Source organism: Hylobates moloch, unplaced genomic scaffold (assembly GCF_009828535.3).
Source record: "Hylobates moloch isolate HMO894 unplaced genomic scaffold, HMol_V3 SCAFFOLD_3, whole genome shotgun sequence".
Taxonomy (NCBI): domain Eukaryota; kingdom Metazoa; phylum Chordata; class Mammalia; order Primates; family Hylobatidae; genus Hylobates; species Hylobates moloch.
Genome location: NW_026652278.1, coordinates 154,459,549 through 154,476,452, shown reverse-complemented (window position 1 = coordinate 154,476,452; position 16,904 = coordinate 154,459,549). Strand labels below are relative to the sequence as shown.

Below are 16,904 nucleotides of genomic sequence, written 5' to 3'. Positions count from 1 at the left end.
TGGAAGTATATCCTATAATCAATATCTTCTTTCTGTGCGTTAACTCTTGGTCACTAGTTCATCTGTTCTTACTGTAACTATTTTCATCCTTGAACATGTATCTTCTTCCTGTGTGTTAACTCTTGGTCAGGAGTTCACCCAGCAAACTGCTCACAAATCTCCTTCCAAATAGAAGCTGAGGCAGGCAGATCACCTGAGGTCGGGAGTTCGAGACCAGCCTGACCAATATGGAGAAACCCTGTCTCTACTAAAAATATCAAACTAGCCGGGCGTGGTGGCGCATGCTTGTAATCCCAGCTGCTCGGGAGGCTGAGGCAGGAGAATCCCTTGAACCTGGGAGGCGGAGGTTGCAGTGAGCCGAGATCACACCACCGCACTCCAGCCTGGGCAACAAGAGCAAAACCCATCTCAAAAAAAATGAAAGAAACATAAAGCAACACAGGGACCCTGATTTAGGTCATTATTTCCTTTACCCGTTCCAGATATCAAAACCCAATTATTCTGACCCTGGTGACTGCCTGCCAGCTACACTGCATTCAGGTTTAGTTATATACTATTTCTTCTCTTGGGACTAAGGAATATACATATATAAAAGAAAATTTTCCACTAGGTCTTAGGTAGAAAAGAAGGAGGCAAGAAAATAATGAGAAGCCTGTTTTACCAGATTTTGTTCTACCACTTGTTAGGAAACAAGTACAAGCAGGAATTCTTCATCCTAGAAAACATGATAATTTGCTAAATAATAATATGTTTTCTTCAAAAAAATTATAATACCCGTATAGTAAATATTACATATGGTATATATTTTGAATTTGCCAGACTTCCTCCTCTTAGGAAACCAGGCCAGGGTTCCAAGAAGTTTATTTGATCCTATTATCTCTAGGAGTTTTCAAGCATTTGACCTTAGGCTTTTAGACAAGTTAGGATTGAAAAAGGTGAAGTTATTTAAGTAACTTCACACAGCATATTTGTTTTCTCAAAGGCATTCACACATAATTTACATACATAGTGTACACCGTAAACCACTTTCCTGAATTTTTTTCACCTGCATTTGAAAGGATGTTCTTGCACTCTGTATGGGCTCATAATCATGAATTCAATGAATACTCAGAGTAAATTTAAAGTGTGAAACAACACATTACCACACAAAATGTCAGAGCCTGTGCCAGCAGCAGGGCACTCATGACTAAATTCTACCCACATCCAACCCAGCTCCTGTCTTAATGGACATGGAAAGCCTGCTGTCACAATGCATATACTTGAGGCTACACACAGCATTGCCTCCCCTACACTATTCACCCTCAAACATGTCTCTAATCCTATTAAAATTAGTCATTTGCATTTTTGCTTGTTTCATCCATAAGTAGGTATTTCATTCGTAACTTCTCACACTAAGAGAATGCTCTCAGGAGGGAGGAGGCCCTGCACTAAACTCCATGTGATTATAAAATACTGGTCTTACTCTGACAACACAGTACATGTCTTATAAAAATGCAAGAACACGAAAAGCAAGAGGCATTCTCAACAAAGAAATCACAGCGGATGGATGTCGACCACCATGTAAATTGACAGTCTCACTACATTTGTGCTGGCTGCAGAGCCAAGTGGGAGAAATTTGAAAAAGGAAAGTCATCAGAAATATAGAAACTCAGGTTCAAGCCCTCACCACTTGCCCGTTTTCCTCACGTATCCAGAAGGAGTGATAATGTTAATTGATGGGGATATGGTGAAGACAGGAGACTCTAGATATTTCAATACAAAAATGTAAACTATGTTATGATGCGAGCCATGAAGAGACTTCCTAGTTATGCGAGGTACTTGAGATAGGTGAGGACTCATTCCCTTCTTTAATATTCTCCATTTGGTGTTTCCTAATTATTCATGGTGTTCCTCCCGGGGATATTTGAAAGATTTTAACTTCCATGCAATGAGGCATATACTTAATTATCTTTAATCTGAGTACAAAACACAAAATACCATATGCCTCAACTATTAGGTATTTGTGCTCTGAAAAGAATAGGGCAGAGGAACAAAGTTCCATCTTTTCTGGATGGTCAGTCAACTGAACTAATGCCAAGGTGGTTTCCAACACTTTACAAGAAACTGAGATTATCCCAATAAACTCTTCAAATACACTCAGAGCCAAAGAAGAGAGCTCAGAAGACACTTACAGCAGCAACTGGGCCAGGAGCTACCAGAGGTGACTCTGTGGTACACAATCCATGTGCTGACAGTTTAACATAGATGAGAAATGTAAGGAATGAGGGAACGATTCCACCCTTTTACCCCTCCATCTCTGCCTCCCTCATCACACAAATTAAATGTCGTCAATGGAAAATTCAACAACACAGAATATTTAAAATGCTGAGAGTAAATATATGGCTTTTATCTCCACCTCCGTAACAACTCCCCTGACTTGTAAAATGGTACAGTGTGTTAAAAACTGTTGAAGTCTTTTTTAAACACTGAGTTGAATGCTTCGAGTAGCATACCAATACATAAAACTAGATTTTGGTTGGGAAAAAATAATATATTTAGAGCACTTCTGACCCATTTAATATATGGTTTTTAGAATTATTATCATTCAAGGAAGTTCTTTTAAAAAATATAATGGATAGCATTTGTTTTAGCTTAAACTCTAAATGTAAGTGGCAGGAGAAGAGCTGAGTAAGATAAATACCACCTTGCTTCACTTTCTGGATTTCAATTAACACCTAATTTACTAGACTTCTTAATACAAAATATGTAGTTGAGCTCTTTAGAACAGCTTGACAGGATTAGCACACATTCTATAAAGAGTTGACAAAACTAGCAGTCCATTAGCCAGTCCACAATATCTCAAAGTGCAATTGTCAGTATTCCATTTTTAGGGCTCACAGTGACAAGAATGAAATAAATAAGCAAGGGATTCCCTCCTCCTGCTTTCTGGAAAAGAACACAATCTATGTCATTCATTCCATACCTTTGAGGTTATATAGTTTTTAAGTTTTCCTCCCCAAGTGTTAGTATTCAGTAAATAATTAAAGACAAAAACCACTAAAGCCATATTGCTAAATCATTCTGCCATATCCAGGGTTGGGGAGAGGACTCTGCACTCCTCAATTTAGGAAGGATAAGTCCACAATTAATTCCAGATCCTGGAATATGAAAGAACTGTAAGAGGTTTCCAAACTCCCCTCATCCTGAGGATGAGGAAATCCTACATCCTCAGGAACCTTGCCAGGCCCCTGAGTCCTGGCCTAAGTCTGAGCTCAAGATGCTGCAGGGCGGAGTTCTCACAGTTCAGGGGAGCAACATGGCTCCCCCACCCCCACCACTTCCCTAGACACCAGATGGTCTCAGCAGGATGTGCAATGCCTCATTTTAAATGGATTATTTGCCTCTGTCTTCTCTAAGCATTCTTAGAAAAGCTTAAGGAGGGTCCTAGTTTTAAATATTTTAAGCAGATGGGTCTAAGGAACTATTAGACTAAGTAATATTCTAAAATGAATGATGGTAAATTATCAGCACTTGATACTACCTACCTGAGTTCCAGAAGAATTTAAAGGCTAACCTCTTTTCTGTAAGTGATCATATCAAGGCCTTAATAATTGAAAGGTCGGAAGGATGATTAAGGTGACTAATAGCCATAAGAAGGTTTGCAAAGAATATGGTTTTAACTATTGGCAAGTAAGTCTCAATTTCACATGAGAGAAATTTGCTAAGATGTTCAAAAATAGGATTCCTGCATACACAATAGAGGAAGACGATATGGTTTCTGATGGAGGAACCATACATGGCTTATATTAGGCTTTCATAGAAAAGAAAACTGTCAGCCAGGTGCTCACGCCGGTAATGCCAGCACTTTGGGTGGTTGAGGCAGGAGAATCACTTGGTTCAGGAGTTCAAGACCAGCCTAGGCAACATGGTGAAACCCTGTCTCTACAAAAAAATTAAATTAAATTAAAATAATAAAATTAGCTGGGCATGGTAGCATGCACCTGCAGTCCCAGCTGCTACAGAGGCTGAGGTAGGAGGATTGCTTGAGCCTAGGAGGTCGAGGCTGTGAGCCAAGATCGTGCCACTGCACTCCAGCCTGGTGACAGAGTGAGATCGTGTCTCAGAAAAAAAAAAAAAAAAAAAGGGAAGCCATCATCAGGATAAGAGGGAAAGCTGTGGAATTATGTTAACTTTTTCAAAAAGCCTTTTCTAGGCTCTACACGTACGAACTGTTTCACCGTGGTCTAAGGAGGCCTACACTGAGTCAAGCAGGGTTGACTGGGCACCTACTTGAATTAAGAATTCTATGCATTATTACACCAACTAGCTAAGAGAAGAGGTTCCACTTAGGTTTCGAATCTGTGAATGACACTACCCAGAAGCAAAACGTGGGAGGATCTCAGGAGACTATGTAAACAAACAAAAAGGAAAAGAAAAGAAGAGCTTTTGACCTTGCTCAGTCTGAGGGAATATATTTAGGAAAAAGAAATCTATCTTCTTCTCACCTAACAACAATAACTGCCATCGTGGACCAAATATGGATCTGGGCCCTCAAGACAAGGACTAAGGAATTACTACTGACAAACCAGGAGCAGAATTCAAGTGTATGGAATATAATGCCTTATCCATCCCTTTTGCAAACACTGTATTTTGGCCACTTCTGAGTTGGCACCCAAGGCAAGAAGAGAGAAAAGAAATCAAGATCTGAGGAAATGAAAACTACAACAGAAGAAACTGATTAGGAGAAGCAGCTCTACGAAATGCATTTTTAAATGAGAGTGCAGCAGTCTAGAGAGGCACCGACTAAGAAATAAATGTTTGGATATCTAAAATTATGATGGAATAAAGATAGGGAAAAGAACATCAAATTCGAAAATGGCCAGTTCAGCTAGAAAGTACAACACTGAGGGCCAAAAGAATGAGGCAATGTTACCTAGCAATTATACACTGAGGAAAATTATCACAAGGCCTAGCATACTAGGACACTGGCACACCAACTATAAAGAAAAGTGGAAGAGTTTTCTAAAATGCCAAAAGCCTATTTCTATATAGACAGGCTTGCAGATGCTCCTCTGCAGGCAAATTTCACCTTGCAAGGCACTGACCTTTAATCATACTTGAGTTTTTTTTTTTTTTTTTTCCCCAAGATTAGGAGTCATTTACTCAGGAGCTTCTAGGTAGAAAGTCTTTTGTCAGGTGTTCACAAATATCTACAGAGAATAAGGATATCATTCTGCATAAACATCTTACTCCACCAATTCTATACCCCTCTACCCAAAATTAAAAATACTAATTTCTTCAGTTTCTCCTATTAGATATTCCATTTGCAGTTGCCTGAGCTTTCCTATTATTCCCGTAAATACCAAAAAAAAAAAAAAAAAGAGAGAGAGAGAAAGAAAGAAGGGGAAGAAGGGAAGGGAGGGAAAAAGCAAGGAATGGAAGAGAGGGAAGAAGAGAAGGAGAGAAGAGAAGGAAGGGTATGTGTGTTAACACACAGTTAGTTCATCAGGTATCTGCTTTTCCATGTAATCTGTACACATATTTGGCAGAAGATTAACTTACAGACTAAATTTGCCCAGGCTCTTCAAGATATTAATACTCAGATTAACACTTATTTCTATAGTACAACAACGAAACAGGACACCTCAGTCTCTGTTCTGGAATGAGCTCTTGCAGCATCAGCTTCCCAATGTCCCTTGGGACCCTCCTGACCTAGAGAGTAAGATAAACCTGATTGTATATTCAGATGATTGTGTACTGCACTGACAAAAGACAGATATTCATTTGAATTATCTGTATCTTTGTGTTTATCTACTTACATAGAGAAATAAAGTACCTATATTTTGTCCTAATGGATTTGGCTATATAAATATATCTGCAGCTGTGCTGCACTGACTCACCTACTATCACTTATACCTGTAATGTCTTTCTGAGTAAAAATCCTATCAAGTTAACGCAAAGATTCCTTTCTACCCTATAGTTTCAAGGACTTGAAATCAGAGTTCTAATAGGTAAACAAATTGTATTCTATTTCCCAAATGTGTTGAGGATAGTGCAATTTTTAAAGTTGTAATTCAGAAACAAATCTCATTGGGTAACACACATTTGATCTTGTTTAGAAAAAAGGTTTGTAAATGGCACTATCAACAGTCTATAGATATCGAGAAGGTATTGAGAACATATTAAATTCCTAACAGTAGTAATCCATCGCTGTGATAAACATTAAAAACCAGTTATGACCTCTGTCCCCAAGGATTTGAGTTTCAAAAATATGAAGCTATGTTCTTCGCTTCACCTATATCAGATATGCAAGTAATTGCATCTCTATTAGTCTGGACTCCTGGTAAACCTGGACTAATTTCTATTGTTATCATCTCAATGAAAGCCTCCAAAAGGCCAACTAAGAATGCAGTGTAATTGTTAAATACAGCTAGACTTTTCAGCCAGGAAACTTGGAATCAAGTTCTGAGTAATCCTAACAAAGACATGTAACCTCACTGGGCCTCTGTTTTTCTATCTGTAAAATGGGAAGAGTAACAAACTCTTACCATATTGAGCTGTTGTGAACACCAGCACTCAAAAGTGCTTTAAAACCACAAAGCCATGATTGTCATTGTGATATCAAGCCTCTGTGTACTTTGAGGAATATGAAGACCCTGTTAGAGAAGCTCAGAAAGGGCCTTTTATTTCATGGGCCATGCGCTCCAATCTGTTATTTGGAAAGGGAAGATCAAAGGTGCCCCAAGTGTCTGGAAAGTACCTTTTCTTCTGCTTTTGCATGGCTTTCTTTCACAGACCCGTCCCCATCTTCCTTGTTTCAGTGATCTTTTTTTTTTTTTTTTGACTCTTGCTTGAGATTTCAATGTATTATTTCATTTTTTTCTTGTTATTGGAACTTTGATTTGACTTTCCCAGTGCTAAAAAGGAGGCACTAAAATTTTGCCTGTCTTGAGCCAAGATGGTAAATTGAAGCCTAAATTCAAAAGCAGGGTGGATAATTTTAACAGGGATTCACATTCTGTGCATACTTCTTAGCCCTCCATTCTTATTTCTTTCTTATTACACACACATATGCATGCGTGTGAACACACACACAGGTGTGCACTGGTATGCCTCTTCTCAAAAACAGAGAAGAAATAAGATTAGGGTAATAATCCGTTCCACGTTGGTTTTGTTGTTGCTTTACTTTCAACAGCTACATTCAAAAATAAACCAGCATCAAAGGGGAACCAAAAAGTAAATGCTATTAAAGTTTTTTCCTTGCCTAGATGTTTATTTGCTGAGGAAACTAAACATTAATGTCTGAGGTGTGTTTCAATACACATGGTGCAAATACTTATCTGCTTGAATCTTTCACAGAACAGGGTATCAAAGTAGATGTTTTCCTAGGCAATCTTTTGAAATAATGTACTTCATCTCTACCTTACCACAAACAAGAAAACGCACAATTTTCAGCAAGTTACATTATTCAAAATAAATTTCTTAGCAAAAAGTACATTTAAGGAGTTGTACAGAACAGATTCTAAATGCCCAGCCACTAGTCACCCACCACAGCAATCTGCATCTCCTTTTCCAAACCATCCGAGGTGGCCCAAGAAACTTTCAGTGGGATAATAGATACAGTTATTAAAAGTGACAGCAGGGAACTTATCAGCAAAACTGAATTAAATTGGAATTCTGAGTTCCAGCCTGACAGGCTCCTGCTAAGCTACTCTGAGTTTTGAATAAGTACCTGCATTTAAGGATGCACCGAGAAAGACGTGATAATGTGAACACAACACACATACTCTTTTTGTTAGAACAATGGGTCATCAAAGGTAAAAATTAACTAGGGAATTTCCAGCATTTTTCTTTATTGTGTACACCTCTCCTTCCTCCAGGCCCAAGAGAGGGTGAATAATGCTTATCTAGTTATGGAAGAAAACCTAGTCACAGAGCAACCCCGCACGGAATCTGGAGAACCCTAGATATATTTGACTTTGTCCACTCCCTTCCTCTACGCTTCGCTAAAGCCCACACCTCTTGGGATGGAACCCAACGTGCCTTCCGCTTACAAACAGCTCTACTAGGTTAGTTCCAACCTCCGTGCAACTTTTACGAAGTTACTCGTGCGTCCACACTGAGCGCGGATCACCTCAGCCACAGCCCAATAGAGCAAGGAACCAGGAGCTCCCGAAGCCCGGACAGGAGCCGCGGCCAGTGCTGGGCGTCCCCCGGCTCTGCGCTCACGTGGTACCGGCCCCGGGCACGTGCGTCTCCGACCTTAGGCGGCGAGAGGGAAGCGCCGCCCTGTGCGCGAGAGAGGCTGGCAGCGGCGCCAGAGGCGTAGAAGGGAGGGGAAGGACCTGGGACATTCGGGGACCCTGCGAGGCGAGAAGCTGAGCTTCAGGCAGTGCCGGTCCGACTGCATTTCCCTGGGGTGTTAGCAGGAAGGAAGACACAAATTTGAATGGGGTAGCAACTTAAAAACATTTTTCTTTTTAGTTTATTTTAAATGGGCAAATGCATCAGAATCCCATCTAGAAGTGAGTTCTTCCGAGATTGTCACAATCCCTTTCTAGCCTGGAACCCACACTTGAAATTCCTGGTAAAAGAGGGAGCCAAGGTGTCTCGAGGTAGCAATGCCATCCTCCTGTATCTTTTGGGGAACCCTGCCAACTCGCTCTCGAGCAAGCGCTGGGAAACCGCGCCCTGGGGCGGGGGGGGGGGGGGGGGGGGGAAAGAAGACAGTGTCCCTTCCAGATGCATAAAGCCCTTTGAGTGTTGGAATTTAAAATCTACAGCAGCCAGCTATATTTACGACTTGTTTCGTTTTGCTGGGGGAGGGGAGAGGGATCAGAAACTCTAGGACCTTATTCCCAAACTGGGAGATGGGAGCTTGGCAGTGGATCCCACTAGCACAGAACTCTAGTCAGCTGGGGCCGCAGCGGCTGCCACTTGCGGGTGGGGAAGGGAAGGAAAAGGAGGGGGAGAGAAGGAGGGGGGGCCGAGGGGCTGACGCGGGAGGGAAGGAAACAGGTGAGCTCCCACCGCCACCCATCGGAAACCCAGCGCAGCGGCCCCCGGCGCGCCACCGTCCCAACCTGGAGAGCCACTTACCGGCTTTACACGGGTCCTTGTAATCTATAGTGTCTGTTTTATCCTCTTCGTTCCCATCAAAAGTGTAATCATAATCGAGGCCAGCGCAGACCCATAGCTCCCCGTAGAAAACAATCCCCGAGACCACCAGCCACACGAGCATCCTCGGGGAAAGCGTTCCCAACCCCATCCTCCTCCCCCGGAGGAAAAGGAGGGGACGGGACCCAGAGGTTAGGCAGCCGCAGTCCGCGCTGATGTGCGGGGCTAGGGACACCGGTGCTCTTCTCCCCACCCGGAGGCTCCTCGGCGGGACTGGGGTGCTCAGGTGTCCGGAGACATGTGGGTGCCGCCGGGACAGTAGAGAGGGCAAGCACTGCCTGTTACCCCCAGTCGCAGGGAGAAGTTGGCTAGGGGCCCGCGGGTGGGCGGAGGGCAGGTAAGGAACTCTGCACTCGAAGGCGGGAAGGGCGCAGGCAAACTCGGCTCTGGCGGCGCTGGCGCTCGCAGCCTGCCAGGTCGTCCTTCTGGCTGCCGAACTTCCCGCGGCCGCGGCTCGGCGAGCGGCGCCCCGCGGGCTCAGCTGCCACCAGAGCTCGGACTCCCGCGCCGCGTCCCCGCTGCTGCCAGGACTCCGCGGCCGAGCGCGAGCCGCCGCCGCCTGAGCCCAAAGCCGCCGCCGCAGCTCCGAGAAGATGAATCCCGTCTGCACATCAGCACATCTGAATTGAAAGGGGAGACCGAGGAAGGGGGTGGGGGCCAGGCATTTCTACGCCGCGAGACCTTAAAAGCCTGCAGAAGCCAGCAAAGCAACTGACTGCAAGAGAGCAAAAGTGTGAGGATTTGGGGATGCACTGTTTGCCTTCCCCCCGCCAGCCTGTCTTTTTACCCTCTTCCTAACTTGAAAAAAAAAAAATATTCGCACCATCTAACCCAATCACTTGCATCCTGCTTACTTATTCATACAATCAGGGTCAGGATCCGGGCCACAGCCTCCTCTCTTGACTTCTTTTGATAGCCTTAGACAAACAAACAGACAGGAGCGCGCTGACAATTCCATTTATATTTTACCAAAGATAAAAATGAATATATTATGTGTCTGTGTACGCAAACAGCAATTAATAGATGATGTACGTGTCAGTTGAGAGTGCCAGACCGGGGGTGGAGCGAAGGATCGTGATAACTTAGCTGCAAATCCGTATTTCCCCTCCCCCCAAATAAACAGCTAGTGTGTATTTCTTTCCTTTGCTGCTGTTTAACCTTAGAGCAGCGCAGGAATGGAGGAAAAGTGTGCGAGTCTTCACGATTTTGGTAAGAAAATAAACAGACTACTGTAAAAGTCTCCTAACCAACAAAGTTTTGCTAAGAACTAAGATCCTCAGAACTGCAATTAAAAAAAAAAATCCAAAATCGAGTTACAGATTGCAGCAGCAGGAAACGCTGAGACCTTGCCGATGGGCTGGCGCTATGGCTCACGTGGGCGCAGGAAGGGAAGCTGGATGGAATACTCGGGAAGCAAATTTTCTGTGACAGTTCTGGCGCCCATGAGCAGAGTTGCTCAGTATCCTTCGGCTTCAGTAATGTTTCACTTCTTCAGAGGAGAGGGTGTAAAACCTGGCAGGAGGGTCAGCGAGGTAAACCACGTGTCAGCCGAGCAGACTCAAGACAAACACAGGTTGTGGGAAATTGGGGAGGAAAAAAATCAGAGGAAATCTCTGCAAAACCCCTGTTGTGAGCAATTCCGAGGTTTCCCCACATCTGCAAGTAGTTTCCAAAATAGGTGAGATGACTTCTCCCCCAACAAGCTTCCAAGGGACTGGTGATTAGGAGCTTTCCTTTTCCAACTAAATCTTTAAAACTGTCACTTTAGCAAGGACTTGTAAAAAAAAAAAAAAAAAAAAAAAGCCTTACATCTTATTTGACTAGTGTTCCCCCATCCAAGTTATCATCTAGAGGAATGTATGAAGGTAAACACACACACACACACACACACACACACGCACACAACTTTGACAGATAAAGTCATCTTTGGTTTGGAGATTTTACTAGGTTTTATTCATGTTTGTTAGAGAAAAGTAAGAAGCCAATCTTGAAAAATTACCAAGTATTTTCAACTTAAACTAAAAGTACAGGAAGGCTAGGTGGAACTGAACTGACCAAATGTTCTTTGCAAAACTGGGTCTTTCTCAGAGGCCACTGCAATGATGGAGCTTCCCTTCCATAGATCTTAAGCTTTTAATGCCCACGATACAGAGCAGAAGTAGATTTTTAAAAAGAACGTGTTCAATAAGCAGGTAGAGACGTTTGATTTTGAAATCTCTTGCTGAGTCATTCTCAAATTCTCTTACCTATCCAAAAAAAAAAGTTTGCATAATTAATAATAGTGTTGCCCTAGTGCAGAGCTCAACAAGAATGTATCCTGCTTAGCCCATCTGAAAGCCTAGAGAATGCAAATGTCATCTAGAGGATTCCTGCTCTTGAGCTGCTGACAGTGTTCCCATTCCCTATCCCAAACCTTAAAAGTGTCCCTTGTTAATCTAAATGCCTGCAAACATCTCCTTAGACTATTTTATCATGTGTAAATTTGCAAGAAGTTTTACCTGTGGTTTGCCTAAACATCACTTACTTTGCAGGAATAAATATGTTTTATTCATTTGTTCTGGGAGAAAAAGTACTGTATAGGGATAATAGCCTCATTACGTATAATGACACCTATTATTTGGTTTTATAATTTTATGAATTTGTAGTCCAGAGAGTTAGAATGATTATCATAGTAGAACTTCAAGTCAAAATACAGGAATGTTTCTTTACAGCTAATATACTTGCAGAGAATACCTACATCGCAATACCCAGGCTTAATCCCTGATTTATTTTTAAATATTAAATCTAACTCTAGGTTTGTAATAAGAAAATTCATTTTTTAAACTAATTTTGTCTCTATAGTTGTTATGATTACAAACTAAAAATAGATTTTTCCTTGTCCATGAAAGAAACATAAACTTGCAAAAATATGTATGTGAGCAAGGAGTTGATTGCTCTATCATAGTACAGCTGCAGACACGCAGTAGGTGAATTCAATCTCAGGAAGACAAAAAGGAGAAATTGATTCCCTTAGTAAGACATGTGCTGATGTTGCCCTGGCTTCTAGCTGACAAGCTCTCTTGATCACCATTGCCACCTGCAACAGGACCCCATCACTCTCAGCAATAATAGGGAATGAAGCCAACCAAGAGTGCTGCAAAAGGCAAGCTCTATGCCAATTGGTATATCACGTTGGAAATACCAATTAATATAAATTTCCCTTGTAGAAAATATCAATTAGACATGTATGCTTTCTAATCTAGATTTGGACAAAGCTAGATGTGATCATTTTGTGTTATAAAACCAAGTAATCCATGAATGAATGTATTTCCCTTCTGTTCCTTGTGAAAAAAAAAAATAATTCAGACATATATGAAATAAAATGTGAGTTTTCCTCTTCCCTCTGATCTCACTCCCTCCTCTGAACTAAAAACTGTTAACTTGTTAACCAAATAGCATGTATATAGATTGACTTCTCAAAAACAGCAAATATTGGCAATTTCATATTACTTCAAACCTTTAAAAAGTCCTCTTTGTGTTAATGCTACTGTTATTCTGAATGAATCTATATGCAACTCAGTCAAATACTTTTAAGTGAAGAGATGATTCTTAGAGACTTGATGGACTTTGACTTCCACATTTTCTTTTTTTAAAATCTTACATTATATGTTTTTATATTGCATTATTTTATATATATATATCTCACCACTGATGAATGCTCCCAACTCTTCAGAATTAGGATGATCCTACAGTAATCAAAATCTGCCCTTATTGCTATTTCCTAAAGAACAAATACAGTATCTGGGAAAAAATGAAAGAAGTAATCAGAGGGCCATATTTGCTTCATTCACAAAGGTATGGAAGAAAGTCTTGTTTGTTAAGAAAAAGACATACACCTCCCCTGGGGGATAAAAGGAGCTTTCCTTCTGCAATGGATTCTGGATTCTAATCTGAATAGGGGCCCCTAAACTGAATCTCTGGTTATTCTTTAATAGTTTACTGTACCAGTCTTTCTCTCTACCATGCCCTCACTGGCCCTCACTATGGGGAACAGAGATGTCCTTTGTTTTTATGGCTTTTAGCTACTCCAGAACATTTAACTCTTATTTTCACCCCATTCTGATGTGACCCTCTACTGGATACATACAGCTTTATTTCATGAGCTTTCTTTCAGTTCTACATGGCATCTCCTAATTCTAGAGTTCAGTGTCCCAAAGTGTGGTACTTAAATTGCTGAGAGTACATGAAGTGATTTTAAGTAACGTAGTAATAAACTATATATAGACGTGTATATGTATCAGAAAAAATAGTTTTTAAATTTGCCATTGCATATATAGTTCTTACAATCATGCTTAAGCTAAAAACCAAAGCACTTCCTTTGTGAAATTAAGCCAGTGATGAAGGTAGCAGGTGAAGGTTGACTAATGTTTGGTAAACACTGATCTAGTTCAGCTCCTGTCCTCTGCTACACCACACTGCCTGTGGGTTCCTGCCATTTGCCTCTTCCATCACACCTGTCCCACAGTTGCTTCCTTCTCATACCTGCTTATCACTCATTTTCACTTCCAGTCCTTCAATACAAAAGGTCTGAGTCTGGACAGGGAAGCTGCATGTATTCATTGTTGGCACTTTGGATTTGTTTGCTGTTTTAGGAATCACTTGCTGTATCACTCTTTAGAATATCCACTGACTTGTGTATTAAAAAAAATATAGAATTGCTTAATGACATCCAGAAATGATTGCATTCTTCCTTTGGGCAACAGCTTGGCCAAAGTGAAATGGGGACAATGGAATGGAATAACAAGGAGGTCTTCCCATTTCCAACCTAATGGGACTCAAAGGCTTGAGTCCACTAGTAGGTTTCCAATTATGTAACTTCTGCTCCTTTACTGAATCCTCACTGTTGTCCCCTGAACACCTAGTTAAGGAGGCACAAGAGTATGGAGCTTGGAAACAGTCCCTCAGTGCAATTTCCAGCTCTCTACTTCCTAGCTTGGTAACTTTGTACCTGCTTTTGTAACCTCAAGTGTCCTCAGTTTTCTCATTCATAAAACGCAGATAATTTTAGGGATAATGATATTTCATAGAGTTGTTACAAGGAATAAGTTAATTAATATATGTGATACTTTTTATGATTCCTCGTATATAGAAACTATGTGCATACTAGTTCCTAGTACGTAAGAACTTTTGGTAACTGTTTGTTATCATTATCATTTTAAGTGAGTTCTAAAAAGTCAAATTATTTCCAGTCCCTCTAACTACATTATTTGAAAAGAGGCTTCTCTTTCTTCACTTGACCTAAAGCAGAATAACTTACTCAAAGTGATGCTGGAGAGAAGCAATGAACAAATTGGTTAAGAGCACAGAATTCAGCCACAGAAAACACAGACTTAATACTGACTTTCCCATTTAGTAGCTATCTTGCCTTGAGCAAGTTACTTCCCTAGCTACACTCTCCTGGTTTTTGAAACAGAAATGAAATACCTAATAGGGTTAAACTGAGAATTAGATAAAATTATGCATGTAATGTACTCCTTAGCAGATATAAGCTAGCAACATTTAAAAAGTTGGTTTTATTATTAATTGGTATTTTTCTAGTGATCGGGCAAAACCCATACATAGTTTTTCCACTGGCAGGCAAGAAATTCAGCACGCACACACACACACACATACATACACACACACGCAAATCTGGCTACAGATTAAATAAAACTAGGACAATTTTCTTTGAAAAATTGCATTAATAATACAAAACCCCTCAAACTGAAATAAATATTACTGGTGTTCTTTATAAATTCCCCTATAATATAGTGACTGACATTAGAATGCCTCTCATCTGGCCATTTTCTGTCCCCTTTATTTAGCTAATATAGTACTGTTTTCATATTTTTATATTATGAGCATAAAGTATGTCTCCCAAGATTTCCTAAGCAATTTCCCTATAAAATGGAATTTGTATTTTATTTTACTTACTTCATAGGTGATTAAAAAATAGACTCTGAAACCTTTGATGGATCGTATTATATACTTCCAACACAATGAGAATAATTTAGTTTTAAAACTATAATAATGGAGTATTATCAGCTTCTTGGAAGAAAGGAATACACTCAACTCCTTAAGGCACATTATCCAGGTCAATCACTTGCCAAGGTTTTTAGGGTCTTAAGCTATTTTGAAGATGGAGAAAGGGAGTTGAAACGAGTGCGTGATTCATGGACATATTACGGTTACCTTATAACCCCTGACCCTCCACTGGCTCCTTTGGCTGGCCACTTTTTGGAAGCCTGCAGTTCTACTAATCCTGCTAAACAGGTGCTGGGCCGTGGAGAGCTATATGCCTGACAATGGCCAATGACCTCCATCCCCAGCTAAAGACCATTCTTCCTTCCAGCCTGGCTGCACTGTATCCTTCCTGACTCCCCAGATGATAGTCTACAAGGAAGTCCCTCTACTCTTGCCTTGCATTCAAGTTGTCCATCTCATAGAGGATAGGAGCCACATCTTTTCCATAAATGAATCCCACAAAATACTTTGTACATACAAGATGCAAAATAATTTTTTATGGACAAAAATAAAATTAACTCGATTTTATAATCTAACTAGTATTCTAAAAGATTCCATCACTGGAAACATTGAACACTAGAATACCAGTGAAAATTAATTTTAAAAAATCTATACATTCAGTATAAAAGCAGGGTTTGGGATGGGAAAACGTGTTTAAGTCCTTGTTGCTCTCCTTGTTAGATGTCTTTGGACACATCCTTTCTTAGCTCAATTTTTCTCACCTTTAAAATAAAATAAAATAAAATGCTTACCTCATATGGTTATTTTGCAGTGCAAACACATCAAGTATGTAAATCACTTCACATGCAGCCTGGCACGTGACAGGACCCCGTAGCTATGAAGTCCTCACCTCTTCTTCTGCCCACTGATGCGGAATTCCAGAGCACCAGCAATCCAATCTGAAAGGAAATTTGTAATAAGTATTTATGAAACTTTTAATAAGTATTTATGAAACGGTTGAGAAAAGCAAGATTTTTCCTTGGCAGGTAATAAAAGATTATGAAGAAAGCAGTAAAGAAAGTAGAAGGTTTAAATTTCTAACAGGACTCATTCACTTGAGGATTTCATCTCTCCTTTCCATTCCCACCCATAAATAACTAAATGTCCAAATAATAGTAATACCCTATTGCTAACTTTATTAATTTACCTTCACAAAATAAACCTTGTGAAAATAAGTTGATAAAATAAATTTTGTTCTGGATCTATGAGAACAAACATCTTAACAGTCAGTAAATAAAAACACAGTGTGCTGAAATAAGTTAAACTGAAAAGGCTGATATTGTTTACTGACCTCTTGAATACGTTGTTGGCTAATTGGTTGGCATAAATTTAAAACTTGTGTGATTTCATTTTTTTATGATGCATTGTAAAATCACCAAGTTATTTTATAACTAATTTAACTCTATTCATAATTTGCAGCTGCACTTGAACACTAGTTTTTCTGTATTTCTGAACTCCCCATTGTGCTCTGCGCTTAGTTTCGGGACCCAGCCAAATTTATTTTGTAAGCTGCACTGGGCTTTCAGGTGGCAATAATTAATGACCTTGGCCCTCATCTTCCAGCATTACAACTCACTTTGGGTGGCTTTTCCAACCATTAAAGCAATAGTTTTGCACTATAAAACCAGCCTCCAATCAATATGAAACATCTGAAGTGTGTTTATTTATATGTTTATTGCTTTTCATCTCCAAAGCACTTTAACAAC

At 40.5% G+C, this 16,904-nt stretch overlaps 1 protein-coding gene across 1 annotated transcript in view; it reads right to left on the bottom strand.

Moving 5' to 3' along the window:
• Nucleotides 1-9,535, bottom strand: part of TLL1 (tolloid like 1) — a 259,709-nt gene extending 250,174 nt beyond the window's left edge. Inside the window, exon 1 of the mRNA XM_032174071.2 lies at nucleotides 9,079-9,535. Coding sequence (XP_032029962.1) covers nucleotides 9,079-9,247 — 169 coding nt within the window. The 5' untranslated portion in view covers nucleotides 9,248-9,535. The remainder of the gene's footprint in view (nucleotides 1-9,078) is intronic.
• Between the last annotated feature and the right edge of the window lie 7,369 nt (nucleotides 9,536-16,904).